Here is a 25,101-nt window from a genome sequence, read left to right on the forward strand (position 1 = left end):
CTGTCATTGAAACCTATGTGTCAAATTTGGCCTTTTCATATTTCTTTAACCCAAGAAACTTCAACTGTCGCCATTATAATTTTTCGAGTTGATATCTCATAAGAATTGCTATGTGTCAGCATAGTCATCCCCCATTACTGTAATAAATAGGTCAGGATTTTTTTAATGTTTTACAGAAATTGTTTCACAGAATGATTCAAAACATGAAAAACATTTTTTTTTTCTTCTAAAACAGGAAGCATGACCAGGGCATGCAGGCAAAAGGACATAGCATGTTTCTGTTATTAGGCAATCTTGCTATTCTATACTGAAAAGTCTAGACTTTGACTTGGAATTGTATTCAGCACTGAATGACTCAAAGAAGAGGTATTCATCGTGTAGAGGGTTTGAATGAGAGTTGTAGTTACAGTTGGGAATCAGAAAATGAACTCTAGGAGAAAACGGCTGGAACCATTCTGGAAATTAGGAAGCTGAGTCGTAGTAATGGTTTTCAAGTACCACCAACCATATGAGGCAGAAAATTGTAGTTAGCTCATTTTCATGTCAACAGAGGACGGGACAAGAAGTTATCCGTGCAGCTTTAAAGAAGCCGAGTCAACTGCAAAGAGGAATTTTGTGATGGGGAAATATTTTTTGACTCTTGGAGGTTTCGTAGTAGAACAGTCAGGCCAGATCTGATGAAGACGTGCTAGGATGAGAATGGGAGAGAATCTCCCTCCCCGTGTATCAGAAGGAAGTGGGAGTCCTCTGTATGCCACATGTGCCTCCCTTGTCTTGTTGCTGTGCCCTTGGTTTCTTGTTTTTCAATCTTTTATACTCATTGTCCTCCCTGACTTCACTGTTGGAGTCCAGGCAATAGACAACAATTCTGAAAACCCTCACCTTATCAGTTCCTCTGAGGACTTTAGAGCTTAATGAATGATTCCGATTCTCAAAAAGAAGAGCCAAATTTTTTCATGACTGCTGTGAAAGATTACACAATATTTCTTCAGAGGCCTTTACAAGTAGTTGCTGCACAGTGCAAATTGGAAAAGCAGGACAGATTTCTCATGAGGGCTAGACCAGATGGCCTGTGTGAATGCTCTCAGAGTCCTCCCTAGCTGTCGATTCCAAGAAAAAAAAAATCACTGCTGGGCTTCTGTTTTGGTTTCCAATCTGGGTAAATGAAAATCAACCTGCAGTAAGGAATTTTAAATGTATTTTGATTCTGACTTTCAGGAGCAAGCTTTCAAAGTAATCTCTAAATGCATGCAGGAGAGTTAAGTATGTTCAGCACAGAATGCCCAAATGAGCATTTCCTGTCCAGTGTTGACATGTGGCATTGTTCAGTCATATGTGCCCATGGTTTTGTAGATCTCTTCCTGAGAAGCCTGTGCTTTAGACACTGTGATGCTAAATGTGTTGAAAAATGGGGCCTACCCAAGAAGCTGCAATGTGGAAGCGAAAGGGGCATAAGGAACTCTGCCCTTGGAGTCAGGACCTCAGTTTGGCCTTGTGCCTCTGCCCAGCTTACTGGGTAACTCTGACGAAGGAACTAGCCAATCTGTATAAAACAAAGTGAATGGCTGGGTACGATGGCTCACGCCTGTAATCCCAGCGCTTTGGGAGGCCAAGATGGGCGGATCACGAGGTCAGGAGATCAAGACCATCCTGGCTAACACGGTGAAACCCCGTCTCTACTAAAAATACAAAAAATTAGCTGGGCGTGGTGCCGGGCGCCTGTAGTCCCAAGTACTCGGGAGGCTGAGGCAGGAGAATGGCATGAACCCGGGAGGCAGAGCTTGCAGTGAGCCGAGATTGTGTCACTACACTTCCAGCCTGGGCGACAGAGTGAGACTCTGTCTCACAAAAAAAAAAAAAAAAAGTGACTGTACTAGATGGCATCTTAAGTTCCCTCACCAACCATTGCTAACTCTCTTATTTCTAGTGATCACATAGTATTACTAATTCTCAATATTGAAATGAAAATTTAAAGAACTTTTGCCTTGAATTCTTCAGACTCAATCACTCTATTTCTCATTCTTAAAAACGTGAAAAACTGGTTACAAAAATGTTTTTAAGCATACAATATGATTAACTTGCAACATCAAATCTTCTTATGATGCCTAATAGCTATTTATCTGAATGGCTTTGACATTCTTCAAGAAAAAAGTATGAATTAATTGATGCTTCTGAATTCTTCTCGTAAGAGAGTTTTCTCTCCTAAAAAAGTTTTTAAAGGATACTCAAAGCAATTAAGAGTCCTATATTTTGATCAAATTCACTGAATCCAAATCTCATACTGTTCATAAAATGATGTACTGAAGATAGACTACGAATTTGATGAAAGAAATTTTAAAAATCAAAGTGAAATTTAGGAATCTGGTTTTCCTTTTGAATGTGATGGAATTTTTTTCTCCTCTCAGAACATTTCTCAAATTACCATAATGTTTGCAGAATTTTTTAAAACAGAATTTCTTTAAAATAAGTATACTTCTAAAGAGGATCATTGAGTGGATGTGGGATTAAGGACTCCATGTGTAACAACCAAATTGAAGATTGCAGCTAGAAAACTGGCCATTTCCGGAAACTCTTCAGACTCCTTCACGTGCACGTGCGCACATGCGTGCATGCACACACACACACACACACACACACACAGCCCCACAGCCCCCACACACACTTCCAGAACCATAGAACTGGAACAATGTTTGCGTAATAACTTCCAGGAGGCTCCCTCCCCTCCTACCATTTTCTCACCATCCCATGGATGCCAGACTTCTGACTGCTGCCTTGCAGAGGTGGAATAAACTCTATGAGATTGAATCAGCAACTAATTTTTAGGAAGGCTTCTCCACCTCCCCATTCTCACCATTTTACTTTGAGGCAGAGAGGAAAGCCCATACCCATGGGTGTCAGTGGAAATGACAACGATATTCTTTACCAAAAAACAATAACAAAAACCAAAAATAAACCAAGCAATTTGGCATTTCAAATAACCAAACTGCTCTTTTTTTCTGGACTAAAATCAAATATTTCTGTTTGAAACACAGCCACAGAGCTGATTCTCCTTTTCCTCCTCTTCAGCCCACCTATTTCCTCCCACTTTTCCCCATACGGAGACTTGCATGCACACACACACGCACACGAGCACACACACGCACACACACACACACTAAGTGCCTTTTACATAATGGGCTGACAAGATTGATCTTTCACTTGAATTGTTTTAATTCAAAAACTACCCACCATTCGTGGGAGGTAAAGAATGGTGACTGTGACATGTGCTTTAATAAAGAGGCTGTGAAAGGAATGGCATGGGAAAGGCATCTGGTATCTGGTCTGAGTCTTTTGCATACAGTCCTGACTCTCTATAGGAAAACAGAGAGTGCCATGGAATTTAACATAAATTTTCTTATTCCATAGCTACAACTCTTAGATTTTTTGCGGGGGGAACAACTGCCAGATTAATCCTTTCTTAACAGAACTTTGTAAGCAGACATCTTGCTTAAAAATCCTTACCAGTCCCTCCATTGCTGATGTTCCCTCGTGTCTAAATAGCTTACCCTCCATGGAGCCATATTCCAACCTCTTTTTACCACTACAAGATTCTTTCTCACCACTTCCCTGTATAAACCCTCTGAGTGGGGAAAAAAAAAAAAAAAAAGCCAACCTCAATACATACTGTATTATGTCATTTATATTCTTGAAACAATAAAGTTATAGAGATGACTTGAAAATTAGTGGTTACCCAAGGTTAGAAATCGGAGAAGAGGGAGTAAATGTGGTCATAAATGGATAGTATGAGGGAGCTTTGTGATGATGGAACAATTTTGATTGTTCATTGTGGTGGTGGTTACACAAATCTATACATGTAATAAAAAATACATAGGCATGTAACATGCAGACAAAAATGAATACATGTATAACTGGTAAAACCGGAATAAATCCTACAGATTGTACCAATCCATAGGGATCATCAGTTTCCTAGTTTTGCTATCATGCTGTCGTTAAGCAAGATGTTTACCACTGGGGAAATTAAGGGCATATGGAAATTCCCTGTACTTCTTTTCTGTGCAAATTTCTGTGAATTTATAATTATTTCAAAAACAATTTTAATGGTAAAGTGTAGTTAACTTAAAAAATGGGGGAAAAATTGAAGTTTTTAGTGAAATTACAATGAAATTGGGCCCATCATATTCCAATTCTTCTAAAACTAAAATAACAACTTCAGAATGAGGAGGAGGAAGGTTATCAGTACAAAAGTGCTCAATTCTGAATGACAGAAACTCTGAGACCATGTCAAACACTGGTAGCTGGATCATTCTAAAAAGTTATTTAAAAAAACAAAAACCAAACCAATCAAAGAAGTGAAAACAAACCAATGTGCCTTAACTTCTGTTCGGAATGATTTGCTCTTCTTAGGATGAAAGGTTCATGTATATACCTACATCTATCATGTGAAAAATCTATCATGTATAGTAGTGGAGTGTACACCAAACTAACACAGTGTAATGAAATCTGAGATTAAAAATAGACACAAAAATAGAACAAAGGAACTTTCATGCACTAACAAAGCACAATTATGAAACTCTAAGAGTGAAAGGATGAAGAGAGTTTGGTTAATGGGTACAGACATACAGTGATATAGAAGAAATAAGTTCTAATGTTTGATAGCAGAGTAGAGTGACTATAATGAACAATAATGTATTATATATTTCAAAATAGCTAGAAGAGAGGACTTGAAATATTCCCAACACATAGAAATGATAAATACTGATGGTAATGGGTTCCCTAAATGCCCTAACTTGATCATTACACATTCTACACATGTAATATATAATATCACATGTACCCCATAAATATATACAAATATTCTGTATTGAAAAAAAAACCTCTAAGGAAAGGAAAAACCCTCTGAAGTCCTGTGTTATTTACCTACAGGATAGTCCTCAGTATAAACATTAGGTGGGATCTTGTTCTCTTGGGCTGACAGTAGCTTTGGAATGCCAGAATGTTCTAGTAAATTTTTTTTGTCTTCCACCTTCAAACAATAACCAGTTTTATGCAAGATTCTTACACAGTGATGGTGTGAATATAATAGTGGCTTTAAGCATTTTATTCTTGCGGAATTCAGATGTTTTGCACAAGTATACATTAATTCTTTCTAAAATCCCAGTTTCGTTAGTTATTGATTAATGGGTGGTAACCATAGGCTGTTAGATTAGTTGGCTTTAAAAATCATAAGGCATTGTATAAGTAGAAGGCATTCTACCTATTTATCAGGGTCACAAGTAGGTCCTCAGCTGCCAGGTAGCACCATATACCTTAAAGAAGTCTCTAGGATAGCAAAATGGGTGGCAGACATAGGCACAATTACTCACGCCCGAAGATGCAATCATTAATTCTGGAACTGAAGCAGAGTTGGTAACTTCAAAATGGATCAACTAAGTTGGACCAAGCATGACTATCACCCCTCCAAAAAAAAAAAAAAAACAAAACTTCTTTGGAATGTCTTATAATAGACAATTATATTATTTGTTTGTTTGCTTGTTTGTTTTATTTATGGTCTGTTTCCTCAACCTGTACATAAGCCCCAGACTTCACCTGGCTTCTGCACATTTGCATACCAGTTGAGTGAGTTTCCTGATATAGAATAGGTGCCCAATAAATATTTGTTGACTATGCTGAATGGATGAGTACCTCTTCATTAAACAACATTGCTGTTTGACAATTTTTGAGTTGTAGACCATTTTCAAATTCTGTTGAAAGCAGTAAACCCTTTCCTCAGAAAAATGCACAATAAGACTTTTTAAAAATCTTCTGTTGGATTTATGGATCCCCTTTAAAGCTCTGCCCATGAAAACCATTTTCAAGGATGAAATTGTGACCACAATTAGCCACTAACTTTCCATTTTAGTTATTTCAGGCATTCTCCAGATGGCTTACCTAAACCAATTATCTTCCCTATTCTATGGCATTATTTTTGTATTTTCTGCTATTTGTTATCATTAACAAATAGTCCATATATGCACATTATATTTTAGCTAAAACAATGTAAAAAAGGATAATTTAGCTAATAAAAGTTACTCCTATCATTTTTTATAAAGTACATAGTTAGTCTCCTTCCCCTTTTAAGCCTAAGAAAGCTTGGTGTACATTTGGCATAATTTCATAATCTCCTTCATAAAGGTCACTCAGAGTAGAATCTGAAACAGAAGAGTAAGTCACATTCACACACACACAGGCAAACCTCCTGACTGTTATAGATGGAGTGGCTTGGAATATGAGCACAGGTGAAGAAGAGGCATCTTGTTTGGTTACCTTAAGAAACAAAGTATACTGAAGACCCCAGATGGCTAACTTTTTGTTAGAGAACTGTCTTTAGTTGTCAGTAATGAAAGGTGCCCAAGTGAACCTTGCTCACACCATGAGCTTTTGGGAAGCAGAGAGTTATCACTCAACAGAGTTGAGCTGTGCCACCAGAAAAACCTTAATACTTTAAAGGAAATCTCCTGACTTCCAAAGGCCTTCATAACAGCAAACTCTTCCAACACAATCATCAAGCAACTATGAAACTCTGCCTCAAGAAATTAGTGATCTTACTTTGTATTTCTTCTGATTTACAGAAAGAAAGTTCATAGTGCTGCTAAAGTACTAGAGGTCACAATTTAAACCACCTTCTGTGATCTGCCTTAACCCTGGAGGGTCCTGTTCCTGGGGACCTTGCCCAGGAAAGCAGCTGCTCATCTCCATCTCAGTAGCTGAAACGCATGCAGAGCAGGACTGTGTCCACAGGGCAGGAGTTGTGTGTGTGCCCCAGCAGCAGCTGTAGAAAACATCAGTGGACTCAAGACTACAGTCTCATTTAGAGAACTGTCATTGTGGTGCCCCACTCTCTCCATCACAGGGATGTCAGGAAAAGCAAAGCCACTTACATAGCTGGTGCTTCAATGAGTCAGGCTGCTTACATTTGTACTGTAGCTGGGGCAAAAAGAGCTTTAGTTAAGGTTGTTTTGCTTTTTCCCACCCAAGGACGTTTTTTCTTAATGGCTCAAACATATATCAAAACAATAGTGCTTGACGTTTGTGCAATAAGAAACTTTCCTGTAACTCTGCAAAGAAACTTTTTTCAAGGGCGACTTTTATAAAAATAGGTTTCAATGCTTTATTTCAGCAACACCACATGAGAAACACAATGTTGCCTATGCATTATTTTAATTTAATTAACTTCATCCTATCCTAAAACCTGATTCCTAACAAAGACAAGAGTTAGTTAGATGTAGATAATTAACAAAATCATATCTGCAAACCGAAGTAACCAAAGTTTTTGGAAGATGTGTTGGTAGCTTCTCTCCTCTACATTCACAAACACTTTTAGAAACTAGAAGCAGAGTAGTTTTACAGAAATAAAGTCAGAGTGACTTGGTACAAAGCAAATGTAACGAGGAGGCAGGAGTCACATAATTGAATAATGAAATTTTCTACTTATCAAATGTAAGTCATGCCCCATTAGACAGAGCATCCACTATTACCAAGATGATTCCAACTATGGAAAACAACACAGAGGATGCGGAAGCTTTAAAATTTATGAGGAAACTAGTAGAACTGCAACAATTTACATTTTCTCCTTATTTCACAAGGTCTACTTTTTATTTCAAGCAGTATTTAGGCTTAAATATGGCAGTATTCAATCTTATTTACCATTGTAGGTGGTTTTTCCTGCAAGAAAGCTTCTTTAAAAAGCTTTCTATAGCATTTGTTAACTTGGTCTTTCAAAAGAAAAATAAGTTCGGGCGTGGTGTTTTAATCCTGTAATCCCAGCACTTTGGGAGGCTGAGGCGGGCGGATCACTTGAGGTCAGGAGTTCGAGACCAGCCTGGCCAACATGGTGAAAGCTCTTCTCTATTAAAAATATAAAAAATGAGCCGGGTGTGGTGGCAGGCGCCTAAAATTCCAGCTACTCAGGAGGTTGAGGCAGGAGAATCGCTTGAACCCAGGAGACTCTGTCCCAGGAGACAGAGCCCAGGTCGTGCCACTGCACTCCAGCCTGGGCAACAGAGCAAGACTCTGTCTCAAACAAAACAAACAAAAGATAAATAAGAGAGCAGTACTAGATGGGAAACTATTTCTGATAGTATAATCCCAGAAACTACAGTCTTTATCATAAAATAGAACAAACACATTTGCTATTGAAAAACTATCCTGATCTAAATACCAGTTCCAGCAGTTGTGTGTTTTTTCTGGGTACTGAAATGTACATAGTTCCTAAGATGTTCATAGGACTTTAGAATTATACAAAATGGGCCACATTTTAAAAAATCTTCTACACACACAACCACCCTGGGTTTATCCATCCCCCTAAGGAGCTATTTTAGAAGCACCTGAGAATTCTGAAATGAGCAACCCACTGATGAGTAAGTCACTTTTCAAAACCGATGGGCTGTCTCCACTGCACCTGTATAGAACCTGGATACCCCGAGCAGAGGGAATCTTACGTGCATACCTATATTTCATGCCAGTCTGCTTTGCGGTGGACTCTTTGAGAGAAATGTGATGCTGAGGCGTGAACGTCCCCAGGCTGCGCGCGATGATAGCGACCGTGCGGAATTTGGCCCGGGCTGCGTTCACCACATTGGGGGCGGTGGAGCTCTGCTTGCTTAGAAGTCGGTCCTCACCATTCCGACTCTTCAAATTGTGCTCTGTGCAGGCTATGGAGACTTGCATTGCTTCCCCAGGCAGCGCACGGTCCCTCTCAGAACCCCAGAACACAGGCAGTCACGAGAGGCTGAGCAGCTGGGGGGATTCCTGCTTTTCTTTTAAGCCCTCCTTGCTCCCCCTTCCTGGGGATGCCGTCAGAGGAGTCCTGGCGGCTGACTTCCGAGTCAAGCCCACAAAGTGGCACAAGGGGCTGCGATGCCGGAAAGAGTCCCGGGGACCCAGAGAAGTAAACAGACGGCCCCGAAGTTGTCACAGCAGCTGGAGGGAGAATCAGGCTTGCAAATCTTCCCGGGCTGTAATCTCGGCTGATTAAACAGCCAAATCCATGCAGTGGGGAGGTTTTTACAGAAGCCTAGAGCTGAGCATTCATGGTGACTGCATGCAGCCCTTCGCGGAGCCGGTCCGCGGTGTCTGAATGCGGGCTCGCTTCTGGGCGATGGCTCAAATCAGCGCAGGCTTACCGCAAGATGCGCCGCCAGCATCCCCTGGACCACAGGCAGGATGCTCAACTGGCGCGCGGAGCATCCCAAGAAGCAGCTAATGGCAAGCGGGTCCCCGCGGACTGGTGGTCTCCATCCACTCCGGCTGTCAGCTCCCTCCCGCCTCCGCTCCGGGAGGACGTGGGGGCTCCTCAAGACCCCTCCCCACTCATTCTCGAGCAAAAGCCTGGGTTACTGAGCCTGCACCAACACGGGTTTGCAGCTGCAAGGAGCAGCAGGCAGGTCCCTTTAAGGAGCTCTTTGCCTTTGTGTGCGATGGGAAGGCAAGGATCACTTGCACCAGACTCTTGCTGTAGCGAATCGGGAGGGTTGCTCCATAAAAAGGGGCTCTGCCCAGACTCAGACCAAATCTGCTGCAGCACAACAGTTGGAACTGGGGGAAGACAGAGGGGGTGCTTCTGCCGCGGAACACGCCAGTGAATTAACACGTGAATACTCTGTGACTGGCTTGCTGAAACACAGCTCGAAATCCCTTTTATTAGCCTTGTCAGAGTTCCTTTCCTCTCTGCAAGTTATTTCTCAAGCAGATAAGTTTGAAGTTTCCTGAGATGCCACAGTGCAGATTTTTTGGAATCAACTCTGCTAACTTACTGCAAAATTTATTCCGGCTACCAGAGGAGGGACTGGGATGGGGGAGGAGCAGCAATCCAGCACCACCCAGGAGGGTGCTGCACTAGGTGTGCAGCAGGTCCACAGCACCACCCAGGAAGGTCCAGGCATGTGGCTGAGACCACATACACTGCCCATTCATCATCTGTGCCCAGCTATGAGGACAATCACTATATCCTATCTCCAGGTCAGGTGGGCAGTAAGACATCCCTGGGGACTCTGAACCCACATGAGGCAGGAATATTTTCTGATTTGATGTCAGGTGCAAAGCAATTCCTCAATAAATGTGACTGAACCAAACTAAGCATCAATTGGCTGGTAATTTACTTTCCATTTGAAATGTATGGAAACTAAACCCTCTCGCAGATTTACTTACAATAAAATTATGGCTTCTGCAAAATCAGCTTTCTAAATGTGGTTCCCAACAGACACTGCTGTCAAGCAAAAATAACCAGTATTTAACTCAGCAATATTTCTGAATACCATCACCATATTAGTCAATGAAGACCAATATGGAGAAAAAAGGAAGCACTGTCCCCCTCCTCAAGGAACAGGCCATCTGGGAGGGAAGGACAAAATATTCAGCCTTAAAGGGTCTGACTAACAATGTTGGAAGGCATATTATGACATATCTGAATGGGTGGCACGGACACTAAGTACACTAGAGAAAGTACACTGGAGAAAGTTGTTCATTTTGATTCATTCCCCACACTTCTACAAAGTCCCTGACTTGACTTGTTTCTGGGCCACAAAGATGTGGCTGAAACAGAGGCTGGGCCCTCAAGAAGCTCATGGGTGCCCAGGTGACCCTCCTAGAAGAATGAGACTTTACCTGGGACATGAAAAATGGGTTGAATTTGATTAGCAGGAGAGGAAGAAGGCAGTGATCCCAGGAGTTGCCAGGTTTGGACAGGACACACTATCTATGTGATTTAAAAAATAGCTGGTCTTGCCATTTCTTCCCAACTAGATTAAACTGTAGGAATAAAATTTTCAAGTAGAATATATGCCTGTGTTGCGTTCTATTCCAAACATGAATTTAACATTTTATAACCTGCAGATAAGATTTAAATCAGATTATAGAACCTCATCATTCACTCTCCACAACCTTCCCACTGTTTACTTTAAAAAATAAACATATTGACTAATGTTCAGTGATTGAGAAGTAACTTTAGAATGAGTGAGTGTTGTGGAAAGGAAAAAATAAGTCTGGGACCCCTTCTTGTATGCTCAGCTCTGAGGAAGGAGTACTTGAAGCATGTCTTTACTCCCTGGATAAACAACAGTGGGCAGAGAGGAAGACAGATCATTAGAACCTTTATTTTTTCACACTCAGCCGGCTCATCAGAGATGATCAATGTGAATTGGGAAAGAAGTCAAAATGAGAAGAGGAAGAAGTGGGAGGAATCAGAAGGAACAGCTCAGAAAAGGAAAAAAAATAAAGCAGTCTGGGAGGCGAGAGACAGTGAATGAATAATCATCGGACCAGAGGGGTCAGGAGCCAGGAACTTCAGCTTGGACACTGGCTGAGCGGGAGGAGATGTGTGGGTGGCTCAGAGATGAGGTGGAGTGCTGTCAGTTCCACAGGGAGGACAGAAGACCTTGAAGGTCTGGACGCTGTAAGCTGAAGTGGCTTTCAGCCTTGCCAAGAACTAGCAGAGCAATGCCTGAAAGCATAACCAACAGCAGAACAGGGAGTAGGTTATCAGAATGAAACATGCAAGGCAGAGTGTCTCTTAGTCACCTTTTTATCCCCCATAGGACCAAGCAGAGTGCCTTGTGCATAGCAGGCCCTCACTCTATAAATAATTGAGAGAAGGATATAAGAAAACAAAGAAAGGAAGAGGGAGGAAGAAAGGAAGGAAGGTAGGTGGATGGGAAGATGCCATATTCTTGGATAAACTTGATTCCTTAAAAAAAGAAAGAAAGAAAATCCTGCACGTTCTAGTTTAAGCACAGCCAGCTCACTTGAAAGGAGTGTATAATTGCCCCACATTCATGTCTGCACCTCTTGTGTGTAGATGAGTGTCCCAGCCTTTAGGACATGCCTCAAAGAAAATCAAAGACCTGAGGCCAGAGGATGCTCACAGTGCCAGTCTCTTTCTGGCTGCCCACAGTGCACCTTTTCAGATCCGACACCACATGGGCATTCTGACTGCCAGCCAGCAGCTTGGTGGCTTCCCCCAGCCATGATCCCCTTCCCAGCGTTAACAGAGCAGTCGGTCTCAGGAGCCCAGAAATTAGATAATGCTTGGCTGAGAAAATGCTCATTCTTAATAAGTTTGTGCTAAGAGGCCACATGCCAATTAGACTTGGAATATATATTTTTTCATTGTCACATCGTAAGATCGAGAAAAGTCTTCAGTGTTATCATTTCAGGTTTCAGTAAGACCCATAAACATAGATATAGATGTGGGTGTAAATATAGATATAGATATTGTTTTCAACTGGCTTGTGTTCCCTCTAAATTCATGTGTTGAAGCCCTAACCCCTACTACCTCAGAATGTGATTGTATTTTAAGATAGGACATTAAAGAGGTAACTGAGGGAAAGTGAGGTCATATGAGGCCCTAGCCCTAACCCAATGTGACTGGTGTCCGTATAGAAAGAGGAGATTAGGACACAGATATGCGAAGCCCATGGGAAGGCACAGGAGAAGACAACTGTCTATCAGCAAAGGACAGAAGCCTCAGAGAAAACCAACGCTTCAAGCACCTTGATCTTGGACTTCTAGCGTCCAGAATGGTGAGGAATTAATTTTCTGTTGTTTAAGCCACCTAGTCTGTGGTTCTTTGTTATAGTAGCTATAACAAATTAATACAGATATAGACATAGTTTGTTTTTACTTTAATTCTTATATCATTGCTCGCAAGAAACTGTTGGAGCTCACTGATGAAAGTGCCTCTAAAAGTTACTAGATCATGATAACTATCATTATTATTCCACCCTAATGCAACCTATATACAAAGTTGTATTTGGAGCTTTTTTTTTTTTTTTTGAGATGGAGTCTCCCTCTGCCACCCAGGCTGGTGGCTCACTGCAACCTCTGCCTCCCGGGTTCAAGCAATTCTCCTGCCTCAGCCTCCTGAGTAGCTGGGATTACAGGTGTGCACAACCACGCCTGGCTAATTTTTGTACTTTTAGTAGAGACAGGGTTTCACCATATTGGCCAGGCTGGTCTCAAACTCCTTACCTGATCTGCCCACGTCAGCCTCCCACAGTGCTGGGATTATAGGCGTGAGTCACCGTGCCCAGCCTGGAGCTCTTTTTTGGAGCACATTGTATATAGGATGTATAGAGTGAATGATAATGATAGTTATCATGATTTAATAATAAAGTGCTTGAAAATCACCTCTTCTTGTATCAAAAGCCACCATATAGAGGCTTTATTACTTTGTGAAATTGATTTCCTCTTGTTTTGTGGATACACTGGGGTAGTTTTTTTAAAAAATAGATATGGAGGTTGCAACATTGCACAGGGCCAAATAATCACTTACTCTTACGCTTTGCCTGAGTCTCAGCTGGTCCCTATTTGTTAGGTAACATGTGGAATTCTTTGGCATTAATGTCTCCCATATTGGGTCATGGTGACAGAGCTGGTTAGGAACAGATCACAGGCTACATAGCTCATATGCCAATGCCCTGTCTCCTCATGCTCATCTTAGAGTCTTCATGGTAACTCAAAGGACTTTAGGGTGTAGAGTCAGCTGGAGTTGGGTGTGAATCCCAGCTCTACTCTGCCCCTCCTTCCTGTGTGCCATTGAGCAGGATGCTTAACCTCCCTGAGCCTCAGTATCCTCAGAGAGATAAAATAGTGCAAGAACATGGTTCTCCAGGAAAGGTGCTATCATTATCAACTCCATTCTACAGATGAAGAAACATGACACTTAGAGAAGTTAAGTAACTTGCCTAAAGTGACACAGGCACACTCAAATTTAACTTGAGGCAGCCTACCTCCGGAGACTTGGTTCTTACCCACTGTGCACAGTGATCCTCACTGCAAGAACTTCCGTATGACAGGGACTTTAAATCATGTCATTTTATGAATATAGTTTAAAAGAAACCCCGATATTTTTATAAGTGATAGAAATAATTTCCATTTAAAAAGAGTAAAGATTTTAGAACAACTAAATCACCTATGCTTGGTAGCTTTTGAGGATGTCTGTTATTAACATGTTCAAATACTTCATGATACTTTATTCCTGTTGCTCAAAAAAAATTTTTTTCCAATCACCTGGCAAGTTACTGATTGATTAAATGTCTTGCCAGTAAAGTCAGAACCAAACATTTTTTACTGGGTCCACTCAGAACTTATGGTTTATATTCCATTGGAAACCACAGTCAACAGGGGACAGAAAACAGTTATGCAGCCAGGAAAAATTGGGTTTATCCAAAACAGAAAAGAATGCTAATATTAGAAGAATTTAAACATGCAAGTATACAGATGACCCTGTTTTTGTGGCTATCATTTGTGATTAAAAGAAGAATCTAGGATGCAAGTTTGCTATTCATTAGAAATTCTTAAAACGTGAGTTTGAAGAGCAATTTACTATATTCTGAAAAATTGAACCAGCTATAAAAATTAGTATGGGCCCACATTTGCAGGAATACAGCATTTTGAATAACAGGCAAAGTAAAATGGAGAGGCCATATTGGAAATACTCAAGGCTCTGCTGAATAGAACACATTTCCAGATGTCTACCCTCCTATTTCCCTAGAAAAACAGGCTCACCAGAGAACCTCCACTGAGAAACTCTGAAGGCAGGCTTAATACAGATTTTCTCACACTACCAGCCACATGTCCAGAACTACAGCATAATTAAAGAATAGGTGTGCTTTCCAATTAACATTTAAACTATATCTACAGCCACTGATGATTATTTCCTGAATTTGAACACTCTGACATAGAAGACCTCTGTTACTTATCCATCACTTTATATGCCCGAGGCAAGGTACCATAGTGTTATAGGAAGCAAGTGTGAAAAATCGGAAATTCAGGCTGGGTGTGGTAGCTTACACCTATAATCACAACACTTTGGGAGGCCAAGGCAGGTGGATTGACTGAGCTCAGGAGTTTGAGATCAGCCTGGGCAACACAGTGAAACCCTGTCTCTATCAAAAAATATAAAAAATTAGCTGGGCATGATGGCCTGTACTTGTGGTCCCAGGCACCCAGGAAGCTAAGGTAGGAGGATCACTTGAGCCTATGAGGCAGAGGTTGCAGTGAGCCAAGGTCATGCCACTGCACTCAACCTGGTGACAAAGTGAGACCCCCATCCCCCCCACCAAAAAAAGAAATTCACAATTCAGACTATTTTGTTCAGGCCTCTTCATGGTAGTTAATTTCTCATAAGCTTGTCTGGAACCTGGACATAGCACTAAGAGGAGACGGGGACACATGGTCAGTTTGTTTTTTACAAGTGTCATTATTTTTTCCTAAATTATTAGTCATTAGTATAATTTTTGCCATTGTCTTACGTTAGAACAAGATGGCATAAATATTGGCCATGTCTTTGGATAAGAGATTTTCCTAAAGACCTTAACCCACAGATAATTTGTTTTCAAAGATAAGTGGAATTATTATATTTCATCTACTGTAAAATAATGTCAACCCAAATACATATGTTTATTTTATATACCACTAAAATAAAAAATGTGGTCAGTTATGACATAATGCTTTCTTATCCCTTATTTTTTTATTTTCAATTAATCCAAAGAATCATTTTAAACTCAGTTAGACTGCCTCCCTCCAATTTCACTCTTGTACATATATAAAAGGAAAATATGACAGAAATAAATTGGTTAAAGTATTCCCAAATTTGTTTACATTCAGAATTTGAAATTATGAATGTTTTACTGAGCATTATTAATGTCCATGTCTTTCCACACAGCCATCCTTTGTGTTGATGATGTAGCATTTTTTTTTGAAAGCATGCTCAACTTTTGTCTCTGAGACTTTTTTCCAATCTGGTGACACCGACTCTCAGAGTTTTGATGCACAACTTACAGGCATTAGCAACCAGATCATGACAGCTGCCTGGCCAGCGGCAGTTAAAAATGATTTCACAATTTCAGCAAAATTTTAAAAATATGCTTCAAAGAATTGATGAACTATGATGATTTCTAAAATGGTATATTATGAATTCCCATTTTATGGCAATTTAAATCTAAAATACTGCAAATTAAATGAAGGAGGGAAGGAAAAAGAAAATGTTTTTTGAGCACCCGCTCTGCTGTAAGCACTGTGTTAAAAACTTCCACATCCATTATCTCATTTCAAAGGAAAGGGGAAAAAATAGACTTCGTGAAGCATCTGACTTAATTGGACTCAAAAGTAACTATTCTACAGGTGGAGTTACATAAACATTTATCTTCACCCTTGAAAACTACAGTGAACTAGACTCTTGAAGAGCTTCCCACATAATGCTAACCTTGCATGATGGGATGGAGAAAAATATCCAACCTGAAGGTCTTTAAGGAAATAAGTTAATAAGTCAAAATTTGTTTCTGTTCATATTTGTTCATCTTCTTTGGGTGAGAAAAGCCATTATTACATGTCTCTTTACCTCATAACATCTAATATGTTTTTATGAATAAGTGTATTTTCTCACTTCTTTTTTATTCCATTCATTTTTGAAGGAAGAGTGTTATAAAAAGGGCAGATCCAAGATCCTATGAAATTCTATAAGAGTTAAGTACTTAAATTTGTCAGATCACAGAAAATTAATGTAGGAGACACTCTCAACTTTTTATCACAGTTAAAATGAAATGCATTTTGGGAACATAAATGTTTTATCACCTCACACCTGTTGCTATCCATCAAAAGGACAAGAGATAACAAGTATTGGCAAGGATGTGGGAACTCTTGTACACTGTTGGTGGGAATGTAAATTAGTACAACCACTATGGAAAATGATATGGAAGTTCTTCAGCAAAGTAATAATAGAACTACTGTGTAACCCAGCAATCCCACTACTCAGTATATACCCAAGGGAGATGAAATCAGCATCTTGAAGAGATATCTGCACTCCTGTGTTTATTGCAGCACTATTCACAATAGCCAAGACGTGGAGGCAATCTGAGTGTCTGTCAATGGATGAATGGATTTTTAAAAATGTGGTATGTATACAATAGAATATTATTTAGTCCTTAAACAGAAGAAAATTCCACCATTTGCAACAATGCAGATGAACCTGGAGGACATTTTGCTAAGTGAAAAAAGCTAGAAACAGAAGAACAAATACAGGCATACCTCACCTTAATGTGTTTTGCTTTATTGCACTTCACACATATTGCATTTTTTATTGCACTTCACACATGTTGCATTTTTTATAAACTGAAAAGTTGTGGCAACCCTGCATGGAGCAAGTCAATTGGTACCATTTTTCCAATAGCACACGCTCACTTCATGTCTCTGTGTCGTATTTTGATAATTCTCACAACATTTTAAACTTTTCATTATTATTATATCTGTTATGTTGATCTATGATCAGTGATCTTTGATGTTACCACTGTCATTGTTTTGGGTGCCACAATCTATACCCATATAAGATGACAAATTTAATTGATAAATGTTGTATGTGTTCTCCCTGCTCTACTGATCAGCTATTCCCTCATCTCTCTCTTTTTCCTGTGGCCTTTCTATTCTCTGAGATACAATAATATTGAAATCAGCCCAATTAATAACCCGACAATGGCCTCTCAGTGAAAGGAAGAGTCACACATATCTCACTTTAAATCAAAAGCTAGAAATTATTAAGCTTAGTGAAGAAGGCATGTCAAAAGCCGAGACAGGCCAAAACCTAGGCCACTTTTGCCAAACAGCCAAGTTGCAAATGCAAAGGAAAAGTTCCTGAAGGAAATTAAAAGTGCTTATCTAGTGAACACATACATGATAAGAAAGCAAAAGAGCCTTATCGCTGATAGAGAAAAAGTTTTAGCGGTCTAGATAGAAGATCAAACCAGCCACAACATTCCCTTAATAAAAATCATAATCCAGAGCAAGGCCATAATTCTTTTCAATTCAAAAGGCTGAGAGAGGTGGGAAAGCTACAGATGAAGTTTAAAGCTAGCAGAGGTTGATGCATGAGTTTTAAGGAAAGAAGCCATCTCCATAACATAAAAGGGTAAGGTGAAGCAGTAAGTGCTAAATAGAAGCTACAGCAACTTATCCAAAAGATCTAGCTAAGATAATTATTAATAAAACTAAACAACATGTTTTCAATGTAGACAAAATAGCCTTCTTTTGTAAGAAGATGCCATTTAGTACTTTCATAGCTAGATAGGAGAAGTAAATGATGGTCTTCAAAGCTTCAAAGGACAGGCTGACTCTCTTAATAGGGGCTACTGCAGCTGGTGACTTTTAAGCTGAAGCCAATGCTCATTTACCATCTCCAAAACCCTAGGGTCATTAAGAATTATGCTAAATCTACTCTGCCTGTGCTCTAAATGGAACAACAAAGCCTGGATGACAGCACATCTGTTTACGACATGGTTTGCTGAATGTTTTAAAGCCAACTTCCTAGACTTACTCCTTAGAAAAAAAGACATATTTCAAAAATTACCATTCATTGACAATGCACCTGGTCACCCAAGAGCTCTGATGGAAATGTACAAGAAGATTAATGTTGTTTTCATGCCTGCTAATACAACATCCATTCCACAACCCATGGATTAAGGAGTAATTTTCACTTTCAAGTCTTATTATTTAAGAAATACATTTCATAAGGCTACAACTGCCATACGTAGTGATTTTATGATGGATGTGGGCAAAATAAACTTAAAATCTTCTTGGAAAAAAACTCACCATTCTAGATGCCATTAAGAACATTTGTGATTTATGGGAAGATGTCAAATATCGACATTAGCAGGAGTTTGAAAGAAGTTCATTCCAGCCCTCATGGATGACTTCGATGGGTTCAAGACTTCAATGGAGGAAGTAACTACAGATATAGTAGAAATAGCAAAGAAAACTAGAATTAATAGTGGAGGCAGAAGATGTAACAGAATTGATGCAACTAATGATGGACATGAACAGATAAGGAGTTGGTTCTTACAAACGAGCAAAAAAAAGTAGTTTCTTAAGATGGAATCTACTCCTTGTAAAGATGCTATGAATATTATTGAAATGGCAACAAATGATTCAGAATATTCCATAAGCTTAGTTGATCAAGCAGTGGCAGAGTTTGAGAGGACTGGCCCTAATTTTGAAAGAAGTTTTATTGTGAGTAAGATGCTATCAAATAGCATTGCTTGCTATAGAGAACACTTTCATGAAAGGAACAGTCAACTGATATGACAAATTTCATTGTCATCTTAAGAAACTGCCACAGCCACCCAATCCTTCAGCAACCACCATTCTGGTCAGTCAGCAGCCATCAACATCAAAGCAAAACCCTCCACTAGCAAAAAGATTACTTACTGAATGCTCAGATGTTCATTAGCACTTTTTGGCAATAAAGTATTTTTAAATTAAGGTGTGTACATTATTTTTAGACATGCTATTGTATATTTAATATGACCACATTGTAATGTAAACATAACTTTCATATGCACTGGGAAACAAACAAACTTATTGGAATATTTTCTTTATTCTAGTGGTGTGAACTGAATTCACAATATCTCCAAAGTATACCTGTACTGTCTGATCTCATTTACACATGAAATCTGAAATTGTCAAACTCATAGAAGTAGAGAGTAGAATGATGGTTGCCAGGAGCTTGGGACAAGGGAAATGTTGAGATGTTAGTTAAAGGGTACAAAGTTTCTGTTATGCAAGATGGCTAAGTTCCGGAGATCCGCCGACAGCATGGTGACTGAAATTAACAATGCTGCATTGTATACTTGAAATTTGCTAAGAAATTAAATCTTAAGTGTTCTCACCAGAAAAAAATAAAAGAAAAAGAAAATGGTAACTATGTGAGACAACAAACATGTTAATTACCTTGGTTGTGGTGATTATTTCACAATGTATGCATATGTCAAATCATCAAGTTATACAGCTTAAATATATGTAATTTTACTTGTCAATTATACCACAATAAATTTGTAAAACAAAAACCCAGGAAATGTTCAATAACTTTTGACAGAACTACTTAGTGGTAGAGTTTGAGCCATCATCCAGGTATCCTGACTGATATTCAAAGACACTTTTGACTACATCGCAGATAGTTATTTTTTATTTAAAACCTTCAAATCTGTCATTAAGATTTTGTCAAATAAATTTCCTAGTTAAAAGAAAAGTTCAGTTCTTACCTTAAGCTCCAAGTACTGTATTTTCTGGTTTTTACAATGTCCATGTAATTACTCTTGTAAGTCAAATGAAATAAAATAAGTATTTTATTATAAAGGTATCGCAAGTTCCTAATGGAAAAATTGAGAAAGTGTAGGTAATTCTCTTAACCATGTGTGAAACTTGGTTACAGAGCAGGGAGAGAACAGGGATACATGGAAGAAAGGAGGAGAAAATGTCATTGGGTAATCCAGATTGTCAGTGTCTTCTTGGCTTTGGTGTTTATTTCCCATGCATTGTTTTGTGGTTTTTGTAATTGATATTGTTGTTGTTCATGTATGTAGTTGAGGATTTTTCAAGGTATATATCAGTTACCCCGTGCTTTCTTTTCTATTTGTCCATTTGTCTTTTCCTTTTTGTGTATCATCTATCCTTAAGTCAACTATTAATATTTGTCATCACTATCATCCATATGCATTTTTTGTTGCTTGGGTGACAAATTCTATACCTTGGAAAGAGAAAAAGGTAGAAAATTCAGCCCTCTTCATGGGACTCACTTCCTACCTGGGGAGTACACAGATATTCATGGATGACTAGCTATGTATTCTATATGTCAGAATAAGTGCAATAGCTGATACACACTTTAGAGGAAGAGAGAGAGACCACTGTGGGTTGGGGCAGTTCGGGAGACTACAGTGATGTCAGAAAAGATCTCGAGGAAGTGGAGCAAGGTGGCCGAATAGAAGCCTCCATCGATGATCCTCCCCACAGGAACACCAAATCTGACAACTATCTACACACAAAAAAAACAGCTTCATAAGAACCAAACATCAGCTGAGAGATGGTAGTACCTGGTTTTAACTTCATATCACTGAAAAAGGCAGTGAAGAGGGTAGGAAAGACAACTGTGAATTGCTGACGCCACCCCTCTCCCACCCCACAGCAGCAGCTGCATGGCATGGAAAGAGAATCTGTGTGCTTGGCGGGGGAGAGTGCAGCAATTGTAAAACTTTGCACTGGAACCCAGTGTTGTGCTGTCACAGAGGAAAGCTACACGGGGCAGAACTCAGCCAATGCCCACAGAGGGAGCATTTAGACCAGGCCTAGCCAGAGGGGAATTACCCATCCTAGCAGTTGGAACTTGCTTTTTGGGAAGCCTCACTGCCAGGGGGTAAAGTGCTATGGGGATCTAAATAAACTTGAAAGGCAGTCTAGGCCATAAAGCCTGCAATTCCTAGGCAAGTCTAAGTGCTATGCTGTGCTCAGAGCCAGTGGATTTGGAGGGCATGTAACCTAGTGAGACACCTGCCAGAGCAGCTAAGGGAGTACTTTTCCTCCCCCTTCCCCAGTCCCAAGCAGTGTAGCTCATAGTTCCAAAAGAGACCCCTTTTTTTCACTTGAGGAAAGGAGAGGAGAGGGAAGAGTAAAGAGAATTTTGTTTTAAAACTAGGGTATCAGCTCGGCCATGGTAGGTAGGGCAGCAGGCAGAGTTGCAAGTCCCCCTTCCCAGGACCTAGCTTCCAGATGACATTTCTAGACAAACCCTGGGCTAGGATGGAACCTGTTGCCTCTAAGAAAAGGAACTATTCCGGGCAGGATTCACCACCTGCTGACTAAAGAGTCCTTGAACCCTGAATAATCAGCAGCAGTAACCAGGTGGTATACACCAGGGGCTTGGTTAAGACTCTGAGACATGCTGGCTTTAGGTGTGACCCAGCATATTCACAGAAGTGGTGGCTACGAGAAGAGATTCCTTCCGCTTGAGAAAAGGAGAGGGAAGAATAAAAGGGGTTTTGTCTTGCAGCTTAGGTACCAGCTTGGCCACAGTGGGAAGGAGTACCAAGAGGGCTCTTGGCATCCCTAATTCCAGACCTTAGCTCCTGGAAAGCATTTCTGGACCTACCCTGGGCCAGAGGAGAGCTCACTGCCATGAAAGTAGAGTCCCAGGCCTGGCAGCATTCACCACAAGCAGACTGAAAAGCCCTTGGGTCTTAAGGGAACACTGGTGGTAGCCTGGGAGTATTGCGCACAGGCCCGTGGTAGTGGTGAACATGGCAAGAGACTCCTCTGCCTAGGGAAAGGGGAGGGAAGAGTGGGAAAAACTTTGTCTTGTGTTTTTGTTGCTAGCCTAGTCGCAGTAGAATAGAGTGCCATCTAAATTTCTAAGGTATCTGACTCTAGGCCCTGACTCCTGGACAACAACTCTGGACCCACTTGGGGCCCAGGGGAACTCACCACCACCCTGAAGGGAAGGTCAAAAGACTGCCTGGCTTTGCCACCAATTGATGGTAAAGTCTGAGGTCCTTGAGCAAACATAGGGAGTAACCAGTTAGTGATTACAGCAGGCCTTGGGCAAGGCTCAGTGCTGTGCTGGCTCCAGATCAGACTGAGTACAATCCCAGTGGTGGTAGCCACAGGGGTGCTGGTGTCACTCTTCCCCCAGCTCCACACAGCTCACACAGAGAGAGACAGTCTCTGTATGGGAGAAAGTAAGGAAAGAGAACAAGAGTCTTTGCCTGCTAATTCAGAGAATTCTTTTAGATCTTATACAAGACCACCAAGGCAGTACTTCTACGAGTCTACAAGAACTACAGTGTTACTTGGCCTGAGGAGTCCCTTAATGCAGATATGGCTGCAGTGACCAAAAACTTAGATCACAACACCTAAGACTCTTTAAATACCTGAAAAGCCTTCCCAAGAAGGATGGGTACAGATAAGCCCAGGCTGCAAAGACTATGATAATTACCTAACTTTTCAATGCCCAGACTGGTGAACATTTACAAGCATCAAGACCATCTAGAAAAACATGACATCACCAAACGAACTAAATAAGGCACCAGGGACCAATCCTGGAGAGAGAGAGATATTTGACATTTCATACAGAACATTTGAAATAGCTGTTTTGAGGAAACTCAACGAAATTCCAGCTAGCACAGAGAAGGAATTCAGAATCCTATCAGATAAGTTTAACAAAGAAATTGAAATAATTGAAAATACTCAAGTATAAATTCTAGAGTTGAAAAATGAAGTTAACATACTGAAGAATGCATTAGAGTCTCTTAACGGCAGAATTGATCAAGCAGAGAAAAGAATCAATAAGCTGGAAGACAGGCTATTTAAAAATACACGGTCAGAGGAGACAAAAGAAAAAGAATAAAAAAGAGTAAAACACATCAACAAGATCTAGAAGATAGCCTCAAAAGGGCAAATCTAAGAGTTATAGGCCTTAAAAAGGAGATAGAGAGATAGAGGTAGAAAGTGTATTTAAAGGGATAATAACAAATAACTTCCCAAATCTAGAGAAAGATATCAATACTCAAGTACAAGAAGGCTATAGAACACCAGGCAGATTTAACCCAAAGAAGGCTACCTCACAACCTTCAATAATCAAACTTCTAAAGGTCAAGAATAAAGAAAGGATTCTAAAAGCAGCAAGAGAAAAGAAACAAATAACATACAATGGAGCTCCAATATGTCTAGCAGCAGACTTTTCAGTAGAAGCCTTACAGGCTCAGAGAGAGTGGCACGACATATTTAAAGTGTTGACAGAAAGAAAACTTTTATCCTAAAATAGCATACCTGATGAAAATTTCCTTCACACATGTAGAAGAAATAAAGACTTCCCCAGACAAACAAAAGCTGAGAGATTTCATCATCAGTCCTGTCCTGTGAGAAATGCCAAAGGGAGTTTTTTTTTTTACCTGAACGAAAAAGATATCAATGAGCAATAAGAAACCATGTGAAGATACAAAACTCACTGGTAATAGTAAGTACACAGAATATTATGACTCTGTAATTGTGGTGTATAAACTACTCATATCTTAAGTAGAAAGATGAGAAGATGAAATGTTAAAAAATAATAACTACGAGAACTTTTCAAGACAGCGCAATAGTGTATAAATAGAAACAACAAAAGTTACAAAACAGAGAAACAAAATTATAGAGTTTTATTAGCTTTCTTTTTGCTTATTTTTTACTTTGTTTGTTTATACAATCAATGTTAAATTGTCATCAGTTTAAAATAATGAGTTATAAGATATTAATTGCAAGCCTCATGGAACCTCAAATCTAAAAACATACAACAGATACACAAAAAATAAAAAGCAAGAAATTAAAACATACCACCAGAGAAAATCACCTTCACTAAAAGGAAGACAGAAAGGAAGAAAAGAAGGAAGAGAAGACCACAAAACCACTAAAAAAATATATAACAACATGGCAGGAGTAAACCCTTATTTATTAGTAATAACATTTAGTGTAAATGGACTAAACTCTCCAGTCAAAATACATAGAGTGCCTGAATGGATTTTTTTTAAAAAAATGTGGCTGATAGCTCATGCCTGTAATCCCAGCACTTTGGGAGGCCGAGGTGGGTGGATCACGAGGTCTGGAGATTGAGACCATCCTGGCTAACACAGTGAAACCCCGTCTCTACTAAAAACACAAAAAATTGGCCAGGCATGGTAGCGGGCACCTGTAGTACCAGCTACTCAGGAGGCTGAGGCAGGAGAATGGCGTGAATCTGGGAAATGGAGCTTGCAGTGAACCAAGACTGCACCACTGCACTCCAGTCTGGGCAACAGAGCGAGATTTCGTCTTAAAAAAAAAAAAGGAAGCCCCAATGATTTGTTGCCTGCAAGAAATGCACTTCATATATAAAGACACACATAGACTGAAAATAATAAAGGGATGGAAAAAGATACTCCATGCAAATGGAAACCAAAAGAGAGCAAGAGTAGCTACACCTGTATCAGACAAAATAGATTTCAAGACAAAAACCATAAAAAGAGACAAAGAAGGTCATTATATAATGATAAAGGAGTCAACTCAGAAAAAGGATATAATAATTGTAAATATATATGCAACCAGCACTGGAGCACCCAGATATATAAATAAATATTATTAGCACTAAAATAATATCTGAAGACTTCACCACCCCACTTTCAGAACTGGACAGATCATCTAGCCAAAAAAAGTCAACAAAGATAAACCAGATTTAATCTGTCCTATAGGCCAAGTGTACCTAATAGTTATTTACAGAGCACTTCATCAAATGGCTGC

General features: G+C 39.9%; 1 protein-coding gene across 5 annotated transcripts in view; it reads right to left on the minus strand.

The window, feature by feature from the left end:
- The window catches only part of KCNAB1 (potassium channel, voltage gated subfamily A regulatory beta subunit 1), a 434,134-nt gene that overhangs the window by 242,636 nt on the left and 166,397 nt on the right, over positions 1-25,101 (minus strand). Inside the window, exon 1 of one of the 5 annotated variants that reach the window (XM_011998050.1) lies at positions 8,486-9,623. The exons of 3 other annotated variants lie outside the window; for them this stretch is intronic. In XM_011998050.1, the coding sequence (XP_011853440.1) occupies positions 8,486-8,706 (221 nt within the window). In that variant the 5' untranslated portion in view covers positions 8,707-9,623. Of the gene's footprint in view, positions 1-8,485; positions 9,624-25,101 lie in introns of those variants that run through there. One more of the 5 variants, XM_011998052.1, reaches the window with a different exon arrangement.

Source organism: Mandrillus leucophaeus, unplaced genomic scaffold (assembly GCF_000951045.1).
Source record: "Mandrillus leucophaeus isolate KB7577 unplaced genomic scaffold, Mleu.le_1.0 Scaffold554, whole genome shotgun sequence".
Taxonomy (NCBI): domain Eukaryota; kingdom Metazoa; phylum Chordata; class Mammalia; order Primates; family Cercopithecidae; genus Mandrillus; species Mandrillus leucophaeus.